Here is a 27,389-nt window from a genome sequence, read left to right as displayed (position 1 = left end):
TAATCACTCTGGCTAGAACTTTCAGAACAATGTTGAATAGAAGTGGTTAAAAAGGACATCCTTGTCGTGTTCCAGATCTTATCCTAGTAAAGCTAGAATACAATTCATATACCCTAAAGTTCAACCTTTTGAAATGTGAAATTCAGTGGTTTTTAACATACTTGCAGAATTGTACATCCATCACCACTATTTAATTCCAGAAGATATTTATTACTGCCCAAAAAAACCCTTCTTACTCATTAGCAGTCGCTCTCTATGATCTCTCCTCCCTCCAGGCCCTGGCAACCACTAATCTATTTTCTGTCTCTATGGATCTGACTATTCTGGACAGTTCATATAAATGGAATCATGTAACATGCAGCCTTTGTGTCTGGTTTCTTTCATTCAGCAAAATCTTCTCAAGGTTTATCCATGTTGTTCCATGTATCAGAACTTTATTTCTTTCTTTACAGCAAATAATATTCCATTTTATGAATTACCACATTTTACTGATCCATTCATTAATGAACATCTAGATTGTTTTTACTTTTGGACTATTTTGAATAATGATGCTATGAACAGTTGTGTACAAATTTTTGCATGGAAATGTTTTCAATTCTCTTGGCAATATACCTAGGAGTGGAGTTGCTGGGTCATGTGGTACCTCTGTTTAACAATTTGGAAAACTATCAAACTGTTTTCCAAAGCAAGTGTACTATTTTATATTTCTACCAGCAACAGACGAGAGCTCCACATCTTCGTCATCACTTGTCAGTCATTTTGATTCTAACCACCCTAATGGATGTGAAGTGGTATGTCACTGTAGTTCTGCTTTGATTTCCCTAATGACTAATGACATAGAGCATCTTTCCTTTGTGCTTTTTAGTCATTTGTATATCTTCTTTGGAGGAATGTCTAAGCACATGCTTTGCTTATTTCTTAATTGGGTTGCTTTTTTGTTGAGTTGTAAGAATCTATATTCTAGATATAATTTCCTTATCAGATATATGATTCGTAAATATTTTCTCCCATTCTGTGGACTGTTTTTTCTCTTTCTTGATGGTATCATTTGAAGCACAAATGTTTTATATTTTAATAAAATCCAATTTAGCTATTCTTTTGTTACTTGTGCTTTTGTTGTTAAAACCAAAAACCACTGCATAATCCAAGGTCATGACGATTTACACCTACACTTTCTTTTAGAAGCTGCAAAGTTACTATCAAAGGTCAACTCTCCTCTTACTCATTGAGTCATTCCTGCTGCTATCCTCATTCTCTCCTGCAATGCAAAATTCTTCCTGCATATGTGTTATTCCTAAATCCCTCCAGTATCATTCAACTTTGACAAAATAAAACCAAAGCTTCTTGATCCCACATCATCCTTGAGCTATTGTACCATTTATCTCCTCCTCTTCACAGTAAAACTTCAAATTGTCCCTGTTTTCATTGTTTCATCTGACATCCAATTCAATTTAGTACAAATTCAATTGTCTTCCAATCTCACCATGTTCCGGTCAAGGTCATCAAAAGCTTCTCTGCTATCAAATCAAACAACTGTTTTTCTTTCTGCATCCTACTCAACCTCTTAATAGTATCTGGTCTTGTTGACCACCTCTCTTGCTCTTGAAATTCTGTATTTTCTTCTTTTCTTCTTTAATCAGATAAAATTAATGTTTCCAGTCAACAAACTGGAAAATTCAGGAATCATTGCCAGTGTCCTGGAAGTCTTACTCAGCCACAAATCAGAATGTTCCTCATTAACAGATATACAGACTTTTGTGCCATTTAACTACCCTTGCAATAATGTGATGTACATTTTGAATAAACCCGCTTTTATCTCATTATGTCAAGGTTACCATTATTCAGATCACATCCCTCTCCTGCTAAGAATATCACAGTGGTTTTCTATGAAACCATCATAAAATCCAAATTCTTTCCCTGGCTTAAAATACCCTGTTATCAGGCCTCTGTCTATTTCTCCCTTGTCTAACTTCCTTTTAGGAAGCTCCCTTCATGCTGGCTTCCTTGCTGTTCCTAGAACACTTTAGATTTGCTCCTGAATTAGGACCTTTACACACAGTTTCATCTAGAACTTCACATGGTGACCTTTGTGACATTCAGATGAAGGCTTATATGTCATCTCCTCAGAGAGGTCCTCCCTTACCATGCCATATGAAGTAGCCTTCTAGTCACTCTTTTTCACCTCATCCTGTTTTATTTTATTAACTCTTATGTTGGCATTGTATTAACTCATTAACATCCCCTCCAAAATGCATGTTGAAGTTTATTTGCCATTGTGATGGTATTAAGAGGTGGGACCACTAAGAGGTAAGCAGTCCATGAGGGCTCGGCCCTCCTGAATGGATGAATGCCATTCTTGGGAAAGCCGATTCATTATAAAAGGGCAAATTTGGCTCCTGTTCTCTCCCCTATTCTCTCTTGCATTTCTGCCGTGGAATGATGCAGCATGAGGACCCTTGCCAGATGCTGGTCCCCTGAGCTTGGACTTCTTAGCCTCCAGAAGCGGAAGACAATAAATATCTGTTCATTATAAATTACCCAGTTTGAAGTATTCTGTTATAGCAGCCTAAAACACACTAAGAGAGTTTGTGGCTTATTTTTTCCCTCACTGCAATATAGGTTTCAAGAATACTTGTGCCTTATTTGTCTTGGTCCCTTATGTATCTAAACACTTAATACAGTACCTGGCATAAGTGGGTTTCAATAAGTATCTGGCTAATGAATGAAGATCTGCATAGTAGTTGAACCACAACAAGGGCTGGTAAACAGTAAAATTCTTATGTTGCCAAACTCCCCAAAGAGATATTATGAGAAGAGTTGCTAAAAATTCTTTTAAAAATTGATCAGGTATAAATAAAAAAATTTAAAGCCACTCAAATAAAATAAGAATCACCGGAGAGACCAAGTCTGCAGAAAAGTAAAAGATAAGCTTTAAAAGGCTAAGCATAGGGCAACACATTCAAGTAACACAACCCAAATTGTAGGATGTTGTGCTTACCAAGAGGTTAATTATGATGGGATATTGAGCCCATAAGCTCAAGGTGCTGCTGCAATTATGAAGGTCTACAAGATTCTGAAATGATCTGGAAATAAGTAGGGGGGGAAAAAAAGCTATTCTTTCTACACTGTCTGTACCCCTACAGCCCTAAGATTGGTTTCAGTTGTTATACATCAAAAGTGACATAATGAAGCTGACAAGTGTGGGGACAGGAATAAAAAATGAACAGCTGGGAGGCTGTACGAAGATGGCAGAGCTCAAAAATGAACATTCATACTCAAAGGATTCAGGAGTGTATGATTTAAGTCTATAAAATCATGAAAAGCATAAGACAATCTCACTTTCACCAGATCCTAGGACTTTAACCATAGGGTAATATCAGAAAAAAGGAACATTTTTAAAGTGGAAATTTTAAGATAAGAGGAAATATTACCCTATTAATAAATTTATGGAATATATTATGCAAGAAATGTAAGACATAAAAACACCCACATTTGTGTAAAATCTGTTAGTGCTTTCATATGTATGTTAAACATTCTGAATCCCATAGTATCCTTCAGAGGTAAGTATTTTTATTATCCTTCCCATGTTTGACAGGTATGGGAACAAGGCTCGGAAAGTCACCCAGCTAAGAAACTGCACAGTGGAATTTAAATTCTGATCTGAACTTCAATTTTTTTTTTTTTTTTAAGAAAAACATTCCTTTTTTCTATGCTGCTTTCAGGAAATTATATGTAAAAATTAAAAGGTTCAAAGAGTGTTTGGAAATTTTTATAGATTAAGTTTTAGAAATTTTTATAGATAGATTCTAAAAGGAAAATGCAAGAGAACATACATTTTTTGGATTGGTGTTAGGAGTATCAGCTACATCTTTCCTACTTACAGTAGAATCTTGGGCTCGATAGATCATTAATCTGCTCCAATGTCACGACTTTCCATTTCAGTATATATACTCAAGAATTTCATTTTACATATATACAATGTGTATATAAAAATAAACATCATCTCTATATATAATCTTACTGATCGCCCATATATTCGAGACACATATCTATATATGGATCTCATATGTACACGTATGTATATATCTTACTGCTGTCAAAAAAAGTCTCACAGCATTTTTCCAGAAACGCAACACAATCTGTGGAAAACACATCAAGCCAGACGGGGTTCCGCCACAAACAGCCACTCAAATTGCCCATCTGACTTCCTCACAGGCCAAGGAACTATCTACAGAGATGCCTGTATCACTGAGGGATTTAGTTACAACTTTTCACTTTCCATAATCTTATTTGGTACTAATGAAGGGATAGAAGAAAAGCACAACAACCTCAATTAACTGGACACATCCATGTGATCACACTCTTCATGATCTGAATCATTACAGGTAAATGATTTGTAAAAAAGCGTACTATCTCAGGCTAATATCAACAAAGAATGGGAGGCGGGAACAGAAAACTATGTTGGCCTTTGGATCTGAACCTTCCCATCTTGAATGAACTGTGACATTTCATCACACCCTGCTAAGCCTACAGTATTCTTATCTGCAAAACGTCAGTGTTGGCCTGATCTCTGAGTTCTAAAATTAGATGATTTTCTAATTCTCAGTCTGTCACCAAGTTCTCTTTTAAGGGATACTTGATATTTCTGCTAATTAGGAGACAATGATGCTCATCTTCATATGACTAAAATGTTTGCCAGCGCTCTTGCTTCTAGCCATCACTGGCTTTTGTCATAGTTAACGTAAGAGGAGACTTACTAATAACACTGCCGCCTCTGGTGGAATATTCCTGGGGGCACACACACTCTTTCCAGATTCTGTTCTGGTGACTCTATCTTCCATGTACTTTTCTTTGGGATCCTGACATTTACAAACTCAGTAACATAGCCATATTTTCTGTCCAACAGTTGAATATTAGCAATGAAAAATCTCCTTCATACACAATAATCATAAAATCATCCCAGCTTTATTTTGGCATTCAGCTCATCATTCCTTGAACTGATGTTCCTGCAGAACTGCAACTATTACCTAAGCCCAAACCTCGTGCTGAAGGAAGCACTCCCTTTTGGGAAATCAGGGCTTTACTAAAGAAGAAAGTAAGGCTGCAAAATACAAGGTCACATATTTCCAGCACGTCAGTAGAAATCTCTCTACCTACAGAAATACATGGTGTAAGGAGTTTAACGGCAATTGTGAAATAATGCTTTGAAAGATTAACATTTTAAAGGAATTTAAAATCCCAAAGTTCAAGTGTATGGTTCTAATCTAACAAAAATCTGATTAAATTAGTAGTGGCTTTTTGTTGTTTTCATAGCCATCCTTCACATTCCTGGCATGAGGAGTAGCTTGATAGCTTCAGCTACCACAGTATTATTTCACTCTGTTAAGGGGAACTTTGGACACTGTTTACCTCACCTGCCCTGAGCCACAAATGCAAAAATAAAGATCAAGAGTTCAGAAATCTGGTTTCAACCGAGATTGCTCCTTTGAATTCCCATGGTCCTCAGATGAGCTTCCTGCTTCTCTCCACTACCTGGCATTGCCAGAAACTTTTTATTCTTATTGCAAATAAGTCCAAAGACAAGCAGCTTTCAAACTGATCCCATGTAGAGGAAAAGGAGTAATAGCCAGCAGGAAGATTTCGACTCCTGCAGACACAGCGGTGGCTTAGGTGAACTGAAGAGAGTGCTGAAAAGCACCCCATCTTTTCCCTTGAACACACAGAATAAACTGTCAAAGGACATTTTCATCTCTTTTCTTGTACAGGAAAAGAAATAAGCTAGCAATGATTATTCAGGCAGAGAGGCAGATTTTTAAGAGTATCAGCAGATAAATTAAAAGGCCTTGTCAAACCATGTGGTCTTTTATCTGATAAATGCCCTCAGTTTTTCATTAATTGACATCATCTTAAAATCTTTTTAAGAATCTTATAAGGCTGCACCAAACTGCAGTTAAAGGTGCCAGTATCCTCTGTTTATAACCTGCTTTCAACAAGAACCAATAATACTTTTTGTATTTTTAGTAGAGACAGGGTTTCACCAAAAAGTAATGTTATGTTTAAATCTGAATTTTACTAAGAAGCCTGCAGAACTACATTAAATGTTAGGCCTGCTGTAGAGTAAATTGATTAGATATTAATATTACTGTAACAAATTGATTTTAAAAGTGCTTCTTCATAGAAACATCATGAAAGAATAAAGAATATTTTCTTCTATCTTTCAAAAGGAAATGTCAATGGAGTAAAAACCTATATACCAAATAGCCCTTAAGATTTAGGTATCAATATTTTTATTAAGAAGTAAATTTTAGAAAAATAGAGATTATAACAGATTGAAATATACAATACACACAAGGGAGCTGATAATGGTATTTGCAAAAACAACTTACAAAGAAATTAACTCTTATAAATCTGTTTTGAAAACTAGAACATTGAAAAGAAAACTGAAGTGGAACTGGACTATTTACAGCTGTTTTATTCAACGAAATCATAATGACCCTAAAACTTATAAAGGTAAACTGGTAGTTTAAAGCTTTAAGAAAAAAATACAAAACTTCAAACGTGTCTTAATGATACAGAAAAAGATTCAGACAACTGAAAGAATGTTTAAACTGGCAAGTAAAATATCTCATTGGTTTCAAAGATTGCTTTTCATCTGCTGATTAATGGTCCAGGGGCCAGTGCTCAGTTTCATAGCTAGATTCTAACACCAGTGATTTCTTGTAGGATAATGTGCTCATCAAATTTTACCAAAAAAAGGTGTCTGACTTGGTAAAATATGATTTGGCTTCTCCAGACAAATCAAGAAGGAAGAAGTAGGAGAGGCACTGGGAGCACAGGGCAGGAATGGTGTGCAGAACAAAATGTCACTGGCTTCCACAGAGGCTGATACTGAAACTGGCAGTGAGATGTTTCAAAGGCTAGCGTCTGAGAGTGGAGCTAAAGTTAGAATTTGGCATTCCAGATAGAGGCGCAAAGGGGACATAAAAAGCCTTTATTACAAATGAAAAACAAGTTCGAAAGTTACGTATGAAACCCATTCTGAAGAAGTCAGTTTTCTCATTAGGGTCATGAAAACAGAAAGTTTCATAAAGCTGTAATATCATGGGATACAGCTTCTTCACATGTGCACTCACGTATTCTCACACACTTGTATTACCTTTCTACTTTAATGGACAAAAAGGTGTGTTTTTTTTTAAAGTACTGATTAAGTATGTAAGGTCAAATTTAAGGTAAGAGTTAAATTTAAGTAAGACTTAAGAAGAGCTTGAGTAGAAGGTAAGACTCTGAAAAGATATGAGATCTTATCTAATTTTTGTAGTTACAGGTCACCTCTAAAGAAATGCCCATCTGTAGGTGGCATGGAGAGATGTCACTTTGTTTATTTAGCAATGTAAAACAAACCAGCAAATACTTATTGAGGAATATGACCTTAGTCTTAATAAGAACCAAGTAACTTAGTCTTGAGAGTCTGGAGAAACACACATGGAAAAACAGCAAAAATACAAAACAACTATCAGTGCTAAACTGTATGGCCGACATAAATATTAGTATCTAGGCCATACAGTTAGTTCAAAGTCTGCCCAATAAAAAACCAACAAAGAGTAATCAGCATTATCAAACAGAAAAAGTCAAGCCAAACTTGCATGATCACTTCAGTCCTCAGGGAGCTTAACTCCTAATGCTGAAGACTTAAAACAAGTACTGAATGAGCCTAAGGCTTTGTAAAGGTTTGAACATTGAAAAGAGAGAGAGCTCACATTTTGTTGAAGGTGACCAGGAAGAATAGGGGAAAGTGGTATTTGATATGAATTTCAAAGGAGATACTCTAAGCAAAGACAGGGAATCAGGGCATATAAGTGAAAGGTGTGTTTGAGGAAATGTAGGTTATGGGTAGGGAGGCTGTGGGGATAAATGTTGGAAAGGTGGAATGCAGCTAGATTGCTCAAGGCTTTAAACGCCAGGAAAAGAAGAAGCTTAACTAATTTGGTAGGCAAACCAATGCTGATTTCAGGGCACAAACGTCTTCAGAGAATGCCACTTTTAAGTTCTAATTTTCAGACCATTTGTACTTTTAGGTCAAATTAAATTACAAGTAAGAAACCTAAAGCTGATCACTTTCCCCACTTTCTCAGAGAATTTCTACAGAACCATTACCCACATCATACTATCAACAGTTATACAGGCCAGGCCACTACATGAACTCGATGTATGGTAGCCCCCAGAGAGGCTTTTAGTATAAGGTAAAATACACTGGTATGAGTGGACCAGCGCAAACCCACAGTCCACGTCTACACAACGTGCCACTTTCTCAAGTTGCTCATTTTGTGGCTGAGGTCACTATCCCTGGATTCTTCCCCAGATCTCAGCCATTTCACCCTCTCCCCAAGACTTGCAGGTGAGAACTCCATACGTATGGCCACTCTCCCCAATCCAGTCCACTAGCTTTCACCTACACCAATAATATCCCCTATTACCACTTTCCAGAGGAGGGTGCTCCTTCCCCCGCAGCTCCCTGAGAAAAGTCCTGTCCAGAGAAAGCCCAGAAGGCCAGGTGTGGCACCAAAGGAAGCCTCCAGCAATTACAGAGGAACTCACATTCAGGCACCACATAACATTCATGCAGACTGTGATACCTAACAGAACATTGTTCTTTGTGAGTTGCTTTCTTTATATTTCCCAGGTTAATCCCAAAATATACTTTGCTTTCTAGGTACACTCTAGTATTAGAAGGATCCCAAATCAGTATGAAGAATATACAGTATTTACTTCAGGGATTCAATCATATGACCACAGTAGAAATAAAAGAACGGAATAAGTTTTGGAAAGAAAAGAGGCAGGAAAGGATTTCTGTGCGTTTTTTAAATAGTGGATTTTAACACCATTCTGTGCAATTTTAAAGTTGATGTACATGTTTTCATTAAAATTTAGCTCCTTCCACAGTTTTCTAAAGTTCTTCCATGAGCTGTCACAGAAATGTAATCTAGAAGAAATGAAAATGGAGAACGATCCTCCTCACACAGAATGCGAAGAGAAACTGCAGGAAACAGGACTGGCATTAGTTTCACATTTATATGCTTCTCATGGCAAATAATTTGGTCATAAAAAGCTTGTGAGTATTAAATATTTGGGTAAGAACACACCCTTGGGAGGGAGGGGACAAAGAGGTAATTTGCTATTTGTCAGAATTACGTAATGGTTTCAGGGTGGAAAAAGAACCCAATCTGAAAAACGATGGTGACTTTACGAGTTGTCAAGCAATTTCATTATTCTGTTTCCAGGTATGCAATTCTGACATGCCCAAACATTTGACAGTGATTTCTGACACTCCTTTTTAATACTGTCTACATGTCGGAGAAACTAGAAATTTAAAAACACAATTCAGAAAAAAACTGGTTAGAAAAAAAGTTTTCTTTTGAAGAGCAGGAGAATTTGGAGATATTTGGCTTGATTATCTTAACTGTGTAGAAACCAGATGCCTGCTAATATTTCAGATGTTGCCATGTACAGACTGCCCATTAGTGTCCTACACTGAATGATGGCGGGACAGGCTAGACGTCTGCCTTTCTCTGGGGGACTTTCTCTGCCTTTGCTTCATACTCAGGTAAGTTGAGAAAAAGGAACTTGCTCTCTCTGAATAGACCTGTCAAGGAGAACTTTGGTAATGAAGGGATAGGTCCTAACTGGATATGATCTGTGTTGTTTTTTGTATAGTGGTGTATCCTCCAATCCTAATTCACCACCTGACACACTGTAGGTACTCAATAAATGTCTGCTGAATGCAGGAATAAATAAAGCAATGTGCAGAACATCAAAATGATATCTAAATGGTAACTTTCCTCAAAATCACCATCTTCTTCTCTGTCTGAATCCTATCCATATTAAAATCCTAGTTTGAATAGCATTTCAATTCAATTCAACTTCATAAATATTTATTGACCATCCATTAAATTTGAATGACTGTTTGGCCAAAGACCCAAACAAGGGTAAGACAAAAAGCTTTTCTAGATGGAAATAATCTTTCCTTTCTTTGAATACAGCACTTATTACTTGAAGCATTACTGTCCCTCTTTTGCTGCCTTGAATTTTAATATATGTTACAGACGTCTTACACATGCAATGTACATGCACAAAACACTGCAACTTCTTTCTGCCTTGATCAAACTTTTTGTCTAAAATGTCCTTTTGTCTTCTTTTATACTTGAATAACTTCTCATTCTTAAAAGCTTAGTCAAAACATCACTTCCTCTATGAAGCTTTCCTGTTTCCAACACAGAATTGTTTCACTATACTGGATACAGAAATCGAATAGGGATTTTACTTGCATTTTAATGAGTTATCTCTCCTGGCTGACTGGTGAGTAAATCTTTAAGATTGGGGATGGTGTTCAATTCATCTTTCTACTTTACTAGCACAGTGTCTGCCACCATACCCACTGGCAGATCTAGAATGTCTATATGGAAAAAGTTCAGGAGCTGCAATCCGGCTGGCATTGGGAAACAAGACATGGGAAGGAGGGGATACAGCTGGCTGGGAAATCGGTGTCTACTCTTGAATGTTGTATTAGTAAGTCCTTTTACATAAGACTAAGAAACCATCAACTTTTCATATTAAAGAAGGGGTTGAAGAAGTACTGAGGGAGCCTCTTAGCATGGCTACTGCAATACAGGTTTATTGAACTGGATTAAATACATGGAAAACAGTGATAACTTGGTAAGTAAATCCTTTGTGGGGAAGAAGCTTGTAAGAAAACTATCCTAGGAGATGTTGTAATTTCCTCAATAGCATAGAAAGGAGGAAATAAGGATGTGCAGTCCTCTCAGGTACAAGCTTGCTCAAAAGCTAGCCTCGGATAAAAATAAGGAAAGGACCATATTCTTGGGATTCAAATGTAGACAGTGCAGAGATGTGCACGTGCAAATGTCTAAGGAGGCATCATCCTGGTTGCTGTTTCACTGGCCAAGAATTATTCTGAGAGAGATGTAAAGTTCCTCCATGGCAGGTGGCAAAATTTCAGAGCCACCTTATCTTGCTTGGAGGGAAATAAGTTTAAGGAAGAAAAGGAACAAGGAGAACATTCAGAGAGGACAGGCGGCTCTTTCCCCACTCTACTTGCAGTAGGTGGAGAAGGAAGAATTTCATAAGACTAGGAGCAAATGTCTCTGTCTCGTTACTTTTAGTAAGAAAGTTCTTGATGATACCATTGGGACACAGCCTTATCATTAGTAGAATTACCAGATATGTCTCATTTCTTCAAGTAGAATGTAAAGGATGGAGATAAAGACGTTTCTTCTTTTCCTAGAGGAGATGCTTAAAGGACTTCTGCTAAATGGATATGGAAACAATCAGAAACACATCCACATGGGCAAATACACAGTGAACCCTTCGTTGCATCCACAGCTGCCACACATATAGCATGAGAGTGCTGGGCTATGATCCAAGGACACCTCAATTCTCATTATCAGCTGTGAACATGGCTTCTTGGAGCTTTTAGCCTCATAAAATAGGAATAAAATATTCCTATTCTTCCTCATGGGGTTGTTATATGAATTCAAAGAAATAATACATATAAAAACACACTGAAAATGGCAGAGAGAGAGAGAAACAAAAGCCGAGGCATTATGACATCATTATACCTCTAATGTATAAAACTATATAGTATGTAACTAGTTAAAACAATTAGAGTTATAAAAACGAATGGGTTTGAATTGGACTGTTTCAGATACAAAACATGAATCTCCAAAATGCATGTTTTAGATTCAAAGGACAAGGAACCAAAGAATAAAATGAGGTCCTTGGCTTCCTACCAGACAAGAAAGGGTATGAACACATTCCTAAGATCCTCCAGTTTATCTGTGGAAAAACATTTGAGGGTTTCTCTAATTCTTAAGTCTTTCCTCAGATAAACATATGAGGTGCTTAAGTAATCATAAATTCATTTATAAAAGGAAATGACTATTTTTCCCCAAATTTACACTCTTCCTGTTAAAGTCTTTAGATAATTTAAACTGAAAGGGAGAAAAGAAAAAGAAAAAGTAGCACAGTAAATACAAAATAATATTTTATAAGGAACATATCCATCATATAAAGTGATTGACAGGTTTTTTAAAAATTAAAACAACTTTCAATATGTTGAAAGATAAATCTTTTTCTTGTTAAGATACTGGTTTTTATTGATCTTGGTGAATGATTTCAAAATAAGCACATCATTATGTACTTTAAAAGAAAGCAACTTATCATATAACAGAGACAAAATCAGAAGAGAAAGGGCTCTAAAGGTTTCTGTAATTAGAATTATGAATTATAAATGAGTCTTAAAACCTGTCATGTCCTTGGACTCCAGCAAGGTTTCTCACAACCTTTGCCAAGATCCCTGGGGCTATGGAGTTAGGGCTCCAGTCACCAAAGTTAATGAAATCAATGATGAGGCTTTAGAGACTCCTTAGTACTATGGTCAGTATCACTCTCATCAACTGTATCCAACTTAGATTTCTTTTGATGACCCATCCCTTGGTACCACAGTTTTCATCTCTAGGCTCATAACCACCTACCTATTCATGGTTTTGGGGCAGTAAGACCACAGCAGGGTCTTACTATAGTAGGGTAGATACAATAGTGTTTGTGAATTACTGATACACTCAATAAGAACCTCGAAGACTGCACTCAACTATGACATCTGGGAATTTTCCCACATATGGGGAAAAAAATATGAGATTTCCACAAAGGCTATTGCTTTGTACAAATTCTCTCTCTCTCTCTCTCTCTCTCTCTCTCTCTGTGTGTGTGTGTGTGTGAGAGAGAGAGAGAGAGAGACAGAGAGAGAGAACTTATTGAGACTACTCAAAGGCAATTATTAATCCTGTTTCTAATATGTCACTGATTTGCTTATTCCTGTTAAGGCACTATATAAAGTTAATTGTGATCACATGTTCCTTGATTTTTTGTTCAGTATATATATTGTTAGTCTTCAATAAAATAATAGCATTCCAGGTGATCTACTGTTCCCTAGGCCTGTTTTTCTAATTTCCCCTCATTTATGGTGTTCGTCACTAACCAGGAGAGGCTCCAGCAGAAATGGGCAATAGGATGTAGGGATGTATCTGTAGGTCTGTTCCTGTGATAAATACTAATGCAGTCACATGACATCTATCCATTACAGACCCAAGCAGTTATCACTGAGGTTTGGCTTTATATTTAAAAAGGATCTGGTGCATTCCTCCCAAATAAGTGGCTGATTCTATGGTTTCCTGAGAATATCCCACATGCATGCCTAGTTCCTTCAAACAAGTAGAATAAAAACAATTCTCACATACTCATGTGATGAGATCATCAAGAAAATCCTTTATATTTCTTTAGAGATGACAATATGCTTCATGTACTTAAGGGCTGTACCTACTAAAGCACATGCATTTTACTGACTAGAGTCCCTGTGTCATAAGACAAAGGCCACCCTAGCCTGGGGAGTCTGTCAGGGTAGATGAAACTAAGTACCCCACACATTATCCCACATACACACTTGTCACCCCATGTGACTCAAGAGGGAGGAGGGCATTTCTGAGGTGTTCCCCAAACGATGACCATTCTAAGTCATCCAGAAGCACCCAGCCACTCCCAAAGGATCTGAGTAAATCTCTCTACTGACTCCCTATGTCCCTACCTCCCTTCATTTACTTTCTTCTTTGTATGCTCGAAGCACTTGCAAACCAGCACTTACCACAGTGTGGTCTCTGGCCTTTTGTAAGACAGTACTCTGCTGTATTGAGCTCTTTGAGGGCAATGACTAGGTCTCATTTATCACTGGGTCTCCAGGGCCTACCCCAAAGAAAGGCTCAAAATACGCCTGTTAAATAAAACTAAATTGATTATCATCATTGAATGCAGTAAAGACATAAACAAAGATGTGGCTGGTTGCTTTCAAAGATATATCATCCTATAGGTATAAAAAAAAAATTACAGAGCAATCTGGTAAACGAAGGTGAATGCATACACACTTTTCACCATTATGGTACTTAGCATTACAAAAGACAGTAAACAAAAAGCCCCAAGAAAAATAGAAACATCAATTTCTGTTTATCTTCAGTAGCAAAGTGTCAAGACATAAATGAACAAATTCGGAGGGGAAAAAACCTACTGTATTATCTATCCTGCTCCAAAAATAAACTCCCTTTCAACCAGCGCACTAGTGGAGACAATAGAGTATATTACCATATATTACTGCCTGGAGCAACTGCACATGAGGCTCGACCCCTCCCCACCATTATCCAACTCTTTTTTTGTCCCCTTCTTCTCCAATTAGTTGATATACTGAGACCATATAAACTTTTAAAATTAGCATAAGTCAAATAATTCAAGAAAAAAACTTCATCAAAAAACCCAAAAAGACTTTATGTAATGTATCACAAATATGAATAATATTTCATTATATTACAATTATCTCCCTAACAATAGTAATATAATCTAACTTTCTTACAGCAAATAACAATGATTTTATAAAGCTAAGTAAACTCTTACGCTTACAGACACTGACAGAATATCCTTACTTGGTTTCAATACCAGACAGCCAGTAAGAGAAGCCCTACTAAATTTAGACTCTGAGCTGATTTCATCAGTAACCTGTCCTGACAGAGGTCTCTGTGGATGGAAGAGAGGAGGCGCAGGGACAACACATGAGGCTGGGATCAACCTGTTTAACAGGCACAAATCTGCGGCCAAAAATGGTCACAAAGAACACTCTGCTGGGCTCAGGAATGATGGCCATCAGGGTAGGCCCTGGGACCTACACCAGGGCCATCTGATGGCTACACCTGGGTGAATCCCAGAGTGTACTCTAAATACCAGCTCCTTCCACACAGCCATCCCGTAACCAGAATTGTAAATGTGACTGCAATATCATTTGCCAAATTCAGAAGCTCTCCTGGAAGAACAAAATACCAGTGACTTGATCCAAGACAAAGCTTGCACCAATCTAGTGAAGCACAAATTGAAACTGAATCAAATCCTGATCATTTTCTCTTTCATGTTTTTAAAGCAAGTCAAGAAAATATCTCAATTTTCCATCTAAAAATGGTTTAATTCAAATGACATTTTATTAAAATACTAAAATGTTCAGGAAAATAACAGCTCTCAGTGACATACAGTGACAGTCCAGGATATAGTGACAGTCCAGGCAGTGCCAGCCCTACATGCAGACTGTATCTAGCATTTGCCACAAGGCAAGTGTCTGCTCAGCTAGTGGAGGGGTGGAGATGAGGGAGGGAAGGTGCACAGGGAGAAAAGGGCAGGCTGCACCAGCCTTGTGAGGATGGGAGTCAAGGGAGGTGCTCAGTCTGCGAAGCAGCAAGGATGACCCAGCAATAGACCCAGTGACTTTGCTGCTTAGCTCTAGCCTAAGGCAGAAGATCAGGGCACAGAAAATTAATGTCACAAAGAAGTCTCAAAGGAGGTTTGAGGTGAGGAGTGAGGGACAGGAAAAAAAGTAAAAGACGCACTTTCCCCCACTCCATGCTACTTCTCCCTCCCCATTTCCTTTTCTTCCCCTCTAAGTCGCCTCGCCTCTTTTCTATCACCTCCACTAAGGTATCTAAAGTTGCTAAAGCTTTTAGAGATTTTTAGCACCATGCTGTCCATTCACCCTCATCACTACCTTATAAAAGATTTAGTAAATTAGTTTAAGCTAGTACTAACACACACCAAAAAAATTCCCTATTACCCCCCACAAAGCCCTATAACTTTTATAAAGCAATTGAATTAAAATATAAAATATTTATAAGCTGAACCAATCTGATATTACATGTGGTTCAACCTTCTCACTCCACCATGGAAAATCTGCAATTATTCATTTCAAAATAGATTTAGGTGAGCAACAGATTGCTGAATTATTATGGGTAGTATTCACATTCATTAATAGCCCACTCTCCATTTACACAGCTCACATTTTTACTTGAAACTTAAAAGTTGTTTGTCACAAGAAATAAATGAAAACCAGATATGCATATAATTATATGACCCAGATTTGAGGTTCAAAGAAAATTTTCATGAGGTTATATTCTTAGGATAAAAAAACAGGAGATAACAATGAGTCATTTTCATTGTTTTGTAACTTACTACAAACATATTTCCAAGGGTCCTACTTTCTCACACCATCTTTCCTTTAAAAAGCTTTTAAAAATGCCTACATGGAAACAAATTAGACGTTATATAAAGGCAGAAAATACTCAGTAAAACACAACACCAATGTGAGGCAATCTTTTAGCTCTTCATGAATTAAAGAAAAGCTGGTGTTAGTTTTAATATCGAGCTGGAGGGAGATCTCTTAGCTGGAAAATTTTAAAAACAGAAATAGGAAATAATGCAATAGGAAAAAAATTCAAACTGGGAACCACCAGGATTGGAGCATAAGTCTTCAGGAAAGAGAGTAAGAAATGATGTTGAAATTTTAAATCATTTTAAATATGAGAAAGTATTTCGTGTATGTTTTTCCTGGGCATACTGCTAAAATAAAATCCCACACAGTAAACTAAAAAAATTAAAATAAACATTGAAGAAAAATATTACCTAAGAAATCTGACTACTCATAAGTATGAGGAATATAAGTCACTTAAGTCAACAATACTTGGCTTTGTTCCTATCCTAATAGCACTGTCCTAGCTGCCTTAAATATTTTCTAGAACAACGAAGGGTATAAATAAATAATTTCATAAATAAATAAACAGAAAGATAGCTTCCTCCTGCTAAATGCTAAAGACAAAAGTCACAGATTAAATTATAAACAAGGAAACTTCCAAGGACGTTTTGGATAATTTAACCTCATTTTTATTGGTTTAGGGTAAAATGTACTGCAAGCTCTAGGCTGCAGCACAGAAGTACTTAAACTTGTACTTGTTAAACTCAGATTTCTAGGCTACACTCAGAGGTACTGATTTAGAAGGTCATCTGCTTTCTTTCAGCGGTTCCCCAGGAAATTATAAAAGCACAGAGTCTATAGTTTATACCTTGAGAAAACTGCTACCTAAAATAAAAGACCTGTCTCTCTATTATGGAGATTAACTTCCTTTTTTTTTTTCTTCTAGCAAGAAACATATTTCAGAGCAGAAAGGAAACTTTAAATCTACTTCATTCTTTTGAACCATCAATCTTGTAATTTTAGGCAACTAGTAAGTTATCCTAATGGTAATTATGTGTATCTGTTAAATAGTGATCAAAATTGCTTCTACAGGTTTTTTGTGTTTGTAAATCAAGCCACACTTGATGGCAGTGCAGCTACAAAAGCTGTAAATGCTTTAAGATAACCATATATGAATCCTTTACAAACTTCCCTTAAAATTTTGTTGAATTTGCTTTATGAGAAATTTTAAAGATCTGCAAAGATTATGCATATTGCTTATAAATACATTTACTACAGAATCTAAAAATTACAATTTGCTCTTATTTCACTTGCTACCAAAAACTCTCCAAGTGTATTTCAGCATAGGAAGTTCCTCATGGTTTCCTTTAATATTTAAGACTCATGCCTGGGGATTTTCTCTGGGAGCCTTTTCCTTATCCCCTTCCTTCCTATGTCTCTTTTTCTTGATAACCAACCTTGTTTCCCTTATCCAAACGCACACATACCCACTTTGTGGGTAAGATACACATTTTTGTCTTTGCCCCTTAGCAGTTGCAAATCGCAGTTCACTCATCTCCAAAATGAGTATTTCTGAGGGAAAACCATGCATTAGGCATCGTGAAGAAATAGACAATTTCACAATTACAATACAAAGGGGTATGCGTTATCAACAAAGTGATTCCTAATAACAGAAACTGTTTTTGGTTTCTTTTTCGGCAGCAAGTTAAAAATAAAATATTAGAGAGCTCAAGAATGCACGGCAAGTACAGCACAGTAATATTTGGGTATGTAGAGATCTGAAGTTGCATAAGCTGCAATACAAGTTGTTTCCGAAAGTAACTTTTAGAGACACTTCAGTAGATCAGCAATATATATGCCTGGTACATAACCATCATAGTCTAAGTCAGCTTTTCTCCATCTTGTATTGAAGGGCAAAGGAGTGGTTAGCTAGCACCCACTACTGACCTCATAAATCACAAGACTTCATGTCTGAGACCTACGCATAGATTTGTGGGTGAGGCAACGCCTAAGTTCTGGCCAACCTTACCGTCTTCCTCGTGGGAAAAATGATCACAGGGAAAGAGATGTCAATCATAGTCAAAGTTAGTTCTCTAGGAGTATTCTGATTAAATCCAGACCTGGTGAAGTGAGAATATTTACACTGGTGGGTGTTGGACTCAGACAACATCTGAAAGTGACTACTGGGGGCTTTTGAAATTCTAACTGCACTGTATAAAATCTTTTTACTTGACCCTCTGGGAAAAAGAGCAATGTTGACTTCTTCATATCTATTCTGACTCATGAAATTTCACACAAATACATTTCAGTGGTATTTTCTATTTTCTAATACCATTTTCACGTTGAAGCCAAAGGGAAAGAAGAAATCTCTTATCTATTTGTTTACTGGAAGGAAATATTCCGTTTCCAAAGAAGGACTGCTTATTTCTTTCATAAATACTCAGACCTAAGAATGGATTAATTTACTAGCAGCATATTTTTTGTTTTGTTTTGGAGACAGGGTCTCACTGTGTCACCTAGGCTGTTGTGCAGTGGCACAGTCACAGCTCACCACAGCCTCGAACTCTGGGCTGAAGTGATCCTTCCATTTTGGCCTCCCAAAGTGCTAGGATTACAGGCGTAAGTCACCAACACCCGGCCTAGCAGTACGTTTTTTAAAACATCCTCCTATTTTCTTTTTTTTTTTTTTTTGAGACGGAGTCTTGCTCTGTGCCCCAGGCTGGAGTGCAGTGGCACAATCTCGGCTCACTGCAAGCTCCGCCTCCCGGGTTCACGCCATTCTCCTGCCTCAGCCTCCCAAGTAGCTAGGACTACAGGCGCCCGCCACCTCACCCGGCTAATTTTCTTGTATTTTTAGTAGAGACGGGGTTTCACCGTGTTAGCCAGGATGGTCTCGATCTCCTGACCTCGTGATCCGCCCGTCTCGGCCTCCCAAAGTGCTGGGATTACAGGCTTGAGCCACCGCGCCCGGCCCATCCTCCTATTTTCTCATTGAAGTCAAATATTATTATTTTTTAAACAAGTTTAACTCAATATATATTCCTTGCAGACCTACCTCATACCGAGTAGAAGCAACTACAGGCATTCACCAAAGAACAAAATGCAGTCCTGTCCTCAGGGATTCTCAGCACCTTCAGGGCTAGGAGGAGTTAGACATCCTAACACGGCGTGGAAAGTGTCATTCTGTAGGATGAGCACAGTGTTTCGGGAACATCACGGAGCCTGGGAGGCTGGTAAATGCTTCCCAGAGCAGGTGGCAAGTGAACCAGATTTTAAAGTGTTAGCAAGATTTTCCCACCAATGAAAAGAAGGGGAAAGACCTCAGCAAAGGAACCATGAAAAAAGCTATGGGATACACAAGGGAAAGAGTCTTTAGGGAACAAAGATTACTCTGTGGGTCTGAGGTATAAGGGTGAGAGATGTGGAGGGTGGAATGGAGACTAATAAGGACTTCATTAGTCTACGAAGAGAGTTTGAAGTTTACCCTGTATGAGGACAATGTGGAGCCCTGGAGGTTTTAAAGGAGGAGTGTTGTAAGAACCAATTGGTGTTTTCAGGAGGCAAGTGTGATGGCAGACGGGATGACAGAGAAGAGGCTAGGAGCCAGTGAGAGGCATTACAAAGCTCAAGCAAGAGATCTTTCCAATACGTGTCCGTGTGGCTCTGCTTGTGCTCCCGGATGCTCATAAACACTTTTCCCAATATGTCCTTTAGTTATATCTGAGTTTTTCCCCCTTTGATTACATGCCAATAGAATATATACCTTTTCCTACCCAAAATACAGCAGCTGTGGTTCATAAAATCACATTCCACATGACAGACTGTAAACATTTAGGTAAACACTTAAAAGAATATGTCTTACCTGAACAAAGCTGTTCCACTTTTGTGTAGTTTAAAGATACTATGTCATTAACCCATGCAATGATGTCATGTCTGCTCATAGTCTCTTGGGTTATCGAGGTAGAATACACATTGACTGCCATTCCCCAACTAGAAAAAAACCAAAGAAGTTTATTTACCAACAAGGAAATTAACTCAGAAACACAAAAGATACCTATTCAAGGTCAAGATCCTGGCAGGACTCCAGGGACGTAAAAGTCCTGCTCTGGCTAAGCCCTTTAGCTTCTTTTTCTATTTTACATATTTGCATTAAAATTATTACATTTCACATATTTTTCATGCAGTACCATTTTATATCTCTCCAATTAAATAAAATGTTTTTCAGGTTCTGAGATTCCTAATTTATAACACAATTTAGAGTCTCCCTTTTGACTGTAGGTCTAGGCGTGATATTAAAAAGTTACCTCGTCTGTGGCAGTATACACCAGAGTAATCTGTTAGCTTCATACATTATTTCACAGCACTCACTACAAAGACTTGGAAACGTCAGTGTTTTGCGGTTTGGCCATTCTAGTAGGCGTGTAGTGACAAAGGATTATTTTTAAAATATTTAAACCTGGATGAAAATTTTCCTCAAGGATCTAGAACTAGAAATACCATATGACCCAGCCATCCCATTACTGGGTATATACCCAAAGGATTATAAATCATGCTGCTATAAAGACACATGCACACATATGTTTATTGTGGCACTATTCACAATAGCAAAGACTTGGAATCAACCCAAATGTCCATCAGTGACAGACTGGATTAAGAAAATGTGGCACATATACACCATGGAATACTATGCAGTCATAAAAAAGGATGAGTTCGTGTCCTTTGTAGGGACATGGATGCAGCTGGAAACCATCATTCTCAGCAAACTATCGCAAGAACAGAAAACCAAACACCGCATGTTCTCACTCATAGGTGGGAACTGAACAATTAGATCACTTGGACGTGGGAAGGGGAACATCACACACCGGGGCCTATTGTGGGGAGCGGGGAGTGGGGAGGGATGGCACCGGGAGTTATACCTGATATAAATGACAAGTTGATGGGTGCTGATGAGTTGATGGGTGCAGCACGCCAACATGGCACATGTATACATATGTAACAAACCTGCACGTTGTGCACATGTAACCTAGAACTTAAAGTATAATTAAAAAACAAATATTTAAACCTGGATGAAAATTTGCAATTTTATCTAGTTTGTGGAATATATACATATTGATATATTGTATATATGTATATGCATATATTATAGCTATGTATTAATTTCTATTTTGGAAACTTTCAAATACATGCAAAAGGGGAGAAAAGAGAATAAAAAACCAGTTAGGTTTACCCCTTGGATTCAAGAATTATCAATACTTGACCATCTTGTTTGATTTACACTCCTATCAACTCCCCTTGTGTCAATCCCATCCTAGCCTACAAGCCAGATTATTTTGGAGTAAGTGCCAATCATCACATAATTTCACCTATAAGTGTTTCAGTGTGTCTCTGAAAAATAATTTTTTTAAAAAGCACAATATTATCACACCTAAAAATGAAAATAATTACTTACATCAAATAGGCATTTCAATATATTATAAATCAAATTTAATTTCAGATTGCTTGAATCTGGATTCATATAAGGTTCATACATTATGATTCTCTGATACGTTCTTTAAATTTCTTTATAAGTTTCTTCTCTATTTCTAATCTTTCCTTGCAATTTAAAAAAAAAGTTGTTGAAGGAACTGGGTTGTCTGGAGTTTCCACATTCTGGATTTTTCTCATTGTATCACACTGCTGTGGTTTAAAATGTTTCTCTGTCCTCTGCATCCCTATAGACTGATAATTCCATCTAGAGCCTTGATCTGGTTCAAGTTCTAATGGGATGGGGATTTGATGCCATCTAGCACAGCTCTGAGCTTTGACACCTAATCTGCCATCAATACACTGCCTGGTAATGCAAAAGCTTTCCATTACTGCCTGAAGAAGAAACCAATAGAAAAGCCCATCAGCTGCCAAAGGTTATGCCAGTATATGACAATTACATCAAACAGACTATTTCATGGCATTTTTGAACTTCCATCAGAAGGCATATAACTATAATTTCTGACTGCCCGCTTCCATGATATTGTTAGCTCTGATATTTGCCTAGATCCAATAATTCACTAAAACTTCAAAGTGATATTCTATTATTCATTCTTGATTTATTAGCTGGAATAATTCTACAAAGAGAAATTCCCTCTGAGGTACCCTGAGATACAGGTCATCGAGGAAAGGCAGGAGAGGTGCCTAACTCTTTTTCTCTATTTGCCAGTTTTCAAAGTGATGAGTAGTTCCCTAATATTCCCCAAACATGACCAACCAAGTTTTTGTTCTTACATTTTAAAGTATAATTATGAATCCACGGACTTAAACATATTTGACATGTTTCAATCCATTGAAATTATACCTTTATTGATAAAAGCTTGCAAAAGCTTATTCAAGTTGGCTTCTGAGTTCTTTTGACACAGTCTTAGTGGTCTTTGATAACCTTCTTCTTTTCCAATATGACAATATGTTCCAAGCCCAACTTATATATTTCTTGCCTCAGATCTAAAACCAGTAATTTCTCCAAGCATTCCTGATTCCTTTTAGTGAAAAATGGTATTTAGAGATACAGAAGTAATATTTTTAAACATGACTAGATATAATAGCAAAATCTATAGTATATAGGTTTTAGACAAAAATCTATATTTTATGAAATAGTTGTGCTTGGAGTTCCTATTTATGCTCACGAAAGCAATAAAAATCTGCTTTCTACCTTAAAGTGCTAAACGAAGGTTTTATCTAGAAATAAATGTAAAAATAAATATCTATCTCTCCATTCCCAGGAGCACCCTTATCTCTAAATTGTTTTCTCGTAAAGATCTGAAAAATCTCACAGCACTGGAATCTCAGATAGTGTGACCATAATTACTGCTTTCTACACCATTATTAAAGGTTTTTTACCTTTTGGTTAATAACTTTCCACTGTTTTCTTTAGTCTATCATTTATTAAACAAAACCATTTGCTTTTTAAATCTAGTCAATTTTTAAAATCACCTATGCAAATTACGTATAATCTTAGTAAGGGTAAATAACTCAAAATTTAAAATATTTTGGACTGATGAAATTACAATATACTGGCATAACTTTTGGCAGCTGATGGGCTTTTCTAGCGGTTTCTTCTTCAGGCAGTAATGGAAAGCTTCTGCATTACCAGGCAATGTACTGAGGGAGGATATGGTGTCGAGGCCCAGGGTTATGCTAGATGGCACCAAACCAAATTGAGATGAAATTTTTAATCCAGATGATTAAAAAAAAATCTAAATGCAAAGCAGAGAAGACACAAACAGATCTGTTTTAGAAAAATAACCCATACGCAAGTGAGTAAAAACGTTCTGTGGCTACATGAGAGAAAGTAATATACAACAGAAGTACAGGTAGAAGAGCAATGACATCTTTTTAAAAATCCATATGAACAAGGAAGCAAGTCATTTGCTGCAGTTTGTCAATAAATCACACTTTCCTCCAAGTCTTTGTTGATAACATTCACTTAAGGACAACAATTGTCCTTTCATAATGTAAACAGACATTCAGCTCACAAAGGCAAGTCAAGGCACTATCTGTCTTCAAGTAGTTCATTAAGATGATCAGGTAAACAATGAAAACAGAACCAGATCTGGGCTTTAGAACAATTCTGGGTACTTAGGTACCAGGCACATCACTCAAATCTCCACCATACCCGCTCGCTAGCCAGCACAGCTGTAGTCCCCACAAGCCCTGCAGCAGGGGCCACCGTGTGTTAAGGGACTTGTGGGATAACTGGTTTAGAAGACAGATTAAATGAACCAGTGAAGGTGAGAAATAAAATAACAACACATTAAATGAGTAGACTTAAATACCTATTTCAAATTAATAGCAATGAAATCAATATAGTTAATTTCTATTTAACATCCCTGCTGATGAGAATATTCTTATAATCAATCTTCCCCTTTCCAAATTACAGCAAGGTACTTCTAAACCCACTTCACTCTGTGGCTGCCTTTGCTCCCATTGTTTGCCCCCAATTCAAACAAGCCAGCTCTTCTGATTTCAGGCCTGAGAGTTCTTAGTCTGGACTCACTTTCCCTGGAAGGGGAACCGTCCTGAACCTCCCACAAGTCAAGTGTCAGCCAAAGTGGAAAAAGGATTGTATTCCTGCACTACCATTCACCCTTTTGTCTTCCCAATTCTTTCAGCTCCTGCTTTTTCTACAGGTGTGCTTTCCATATAGTCAAACCTAAATGATACAAGTGGCTAAAACATTCACATAAGAACATTTATATACTTTTTCCAAATGTTAAACTCAGGTGAGAGAGTACTAAATTGTTCTAGTCCCTAGGTGGATACATTCTAAAATCCTAAGATTTCATTATGATTTCTGGGGTCTCAATCTATATGACAATATAAAGGTAAAAGTACTTGTCCCTACCTAGTCTGCAGAAACGCTGCGTGGATAACACAAGGACATTTTATATCTTTTTACAGATAAAGCGGTTCTATTGACCCTTGGAAGAATCCTGGGAGGAAAGCAGGGCAGGAATCATACTCTTCCCTTAGCCACAAACGTGGACACAAACTTCAATCCAGGACTGCTAGTCCTTAAGGATATTACCAATTACATCAACATCCTAAGGAAGGTAGGAATTATACAATTCAAAAGGCTAATTTTTAATTCATAGAGTACTTCCCAAAGACTCAGTTAAGAAAGATAAATGGTTGTGAAAGGTAAGGTTATACTAATTATTACAGAACAAGGAGCAACTCACTGTGCAGGGTTTATTCTCATGTTTGGATCTTCAGCATGTCTGTTACATGGAAACAACACTTTATTCTTAGGTGACTTGCCATATGGCCTCTGGGACACGAGCATCTCTCTGTCCCGTCCTTGCAAAGGAGAAAGTCAAAGCACTGTCTCCCACTTTGTGGCCTTCAATTGGAATCTCAGCCAGATCACTGTTGTTTAAGATCTGGTCAGTGCAAGCCGGGCGCGGTGGCTCATGCTTGGTATCCAGCACTTTTGGAGGCCAAGGTGGGTGGATCACCTGAGGTCAAGAGTTCGAGACCAGCCTGGCCAACATGGCAAAACCCCGTCTCTACTAAAAATATAAAAATTAGCTGGGTGTGGTGGCGTGCGCCTGTAGTCTCAGCTACTAGGGAGGCTGAGGCAGCAGAATCGCTTGAACCCAGGAGGCAGAGGTTGCAGTGAGTTGAGATTGGGTTACTGCACTCCAGCCTGGGTGATAGAGTGAGACTCCATCTCAAAACAAAACAAAAACAAAAACAAAAACAAAAAACATCTGGTCAGTGCAACACCACAGCAAGTAGGAGATAAGAGAGGAACACTTTCCTAGTACTGTAGTCCTTGGGTCACCATACTTTAATATTGTATTTAAATTTTATTTTAAAACAAATTTGCATTTATTGCCCCTACTTGAAAATAAACTAATAATCACAATATATTTATACACTTGTTACATGAATGTTAGAATGTCTTTCTGGGAAGGTGGGAATAAGTGTTTTTTTTTTTTTTTTTGAGACAGTCTCGCTCTGTCGCCCAGGCTGGAGTGCAGTGGCACGATCTCAGCTCACTGCAACCTCCACCTCCCTGGTTCAAGCAATTCCCCTGCCTCAGCCTCCCAAATAGCTGGGATTGCAGGCACGTGCCACCATGCCCAGCTAATTTTTTTGGTATGTTTTAGTAGAGACGGGGTTTCACCATGTTCTCCAGACTGGTCTGGAACTCCTGACCTCAGGCAATCTGCCCGCCTCGGCCTCCCAAAGTGCTGGGATTACAGGCGTGAGCTACTGCACCCAGCTGGTTTTTTGTTTTGTTTTGCAAAAAGAGAGAAACACACACACACACACACACACACAAAGCCCTTCAGACCTCTATCAGGCAAAGTCACGATTCTAGCTTGTCTGTGGGTAGTGAACACTGATACACACGACGTGAGAAAAAGGACAGCCTCCAGCTAAGGGCCAATGTGTAGATTTTGCTCAGTTTCATCCTTTATTCAGTATTTGGCGGTGGTGTTGGGTGGAGAGGTACAGCAATGTTATGCTCTGCAGTAGTGATTGAATCAGACACATTAGACACTGCATTTCTGCTTACTAAAACAAATGGAGTTTTACGTGAGTCAATGAAACCTGAGTTAGCCTACTGAGGAAACTATGAATTCTACCACCTTTACCAATTCAGCACCTAAAATTTAACTACAAAATATTCAACAATTTTGTCCAAGAACAAATTTGGCAAGATTTGTGAATTATTCCAGAGAAGTGGCTCTTCCAAATTAAGCAAATATATAAAATGTCCCAGCTAGCATTACGAGTGTTAACTGAAATAATTTCTTCTTAGAATTTTGTCTCTCTGCCCTGCCCCACCCCTTGCAAACACACTATCAGCCATATACTTCAGGGGAGGGGGCTGCCTGTCCTCATTTTCTCTTTTCGCACTTTCATCGATCCCTTATTTTGGAGGACAAAACAGTATATACACATATATGTATATTTTTTCCAGCGGGGTTAATGATAGGCCAATTGTTGTCCCAGGATCTGGTTCTGGTCCCATTTGGCGTGTGTGGCTATAAGGAAAAGGGTTTAACGTGGAACTTATTCTGATTTTTTTTTGAGACGAGGTTTTGCTCTGTTGTTCAGGCTGGAGTGCAGTCCAGGCTGGAATGCAGTGGTGAGATCTTGGCTCACAACAACCTCTGCCTCCTGGGCTCAGGCAATCCTACTGTATCAGCACCCCTGAGTAGCCAGGACCACAGGTGTGAACCACCACACTGGACAGATTTATTTATTTATTTATTTATTTATTTTGTATTATTTTTTAAAATTTTTTAAAGAGACAGGGTCTCACTCTGCTGTCTAGGCTGGAGTGCAGTGGTGCCATCACAGCTCACAGCAGGCTCAATCTCCTGGGCTAAAGCGATCCTCTTAGCCTCTCAAGTAGCTGGGACTACAGGCATGTGCCACCACTCCCGGCTTACTTTTCATTTTTTTGTAGAGACAGGGGTCTTACAATGTTGCACAGGCTAATCTTGAACTCCTGGGCTCAAAAAGCAATCCTCCTGACTTGGGCTCTTAAAGTGCTGGGATTACAGGTGTTAGCCACAGTACCCAGCCTGATTTTTTCATTTTTATATCATCTAAAGTCTGCGTTCATCAAACTTCCCAAATTTAGGCATGCTCATCTGCAGAAGAACACCTTCCATAAGTGGTTGACTGCTATCTGCTGCTCTGTAAGGAGACCCTATTTGGCCTGGATTTTCTTACACCAAACCCACTTGGAGGCTGAGCCTTTAAAGGGCCTTTTGGATTT

At 37.9% G+C, this 27,389-nt stretch overlaps 1 protein-coding gene across 5 annotated transcripts in view; it reads right to left on the bottom strand.

Moving 5' to 3' along the window:
* Positions 1-27,389, bottom strand: part of MAPRE2 (microtubule-associated protein, RP/EB family, member 2) — a 187,018-nt gene that overhangs the window by 54,228 nt on the left and 105,401 nt on the right. For 4 of the 5 annotated variants that reach the window (XM_011974415.1, XM_011974414.1, XM_011974413.1 and 1 more), the window contains one exon: positions 19,983-20,110. The exons of the other annotated variant lie outside the window; for it this stretch is intronic. In XM_011974415.1, the coding sequence (XP_011829805.1) occupies positions 19,983-20,103 (121 nt within the window). In that variant the 5' untranslated portion in view covers positions 20,104-20,110. The remainder of the gene's footprint in view (positions 1-19,982; positions 20,111-27,389) is intronic. 5 annotated transcript variants of the gene reach the window in all.

The sequence above is a fragment of the Mandrillus leucophaeus genome, unplaced genomic scaffold (assembly GCF_000951045.1).
Source record: "Mandrillus leucophaeus isolate KB7577 unplaced genomic scaffold, Mleu.le_1.0 Scaffold145, whole genome shotgun sequence".
NCBI classification, from domain to species: Eukaryota; Metazoa; Chordata; class Mammalia; order Primates; family Cercopithecidae; genus Mandrillus; species Mandrillus leucophaeus.
The sequence above is the reverse complement of the archived record's forward strand: the minus strand, read 5'-3'. Positions and strand labels throughout refer to the sequence as shown.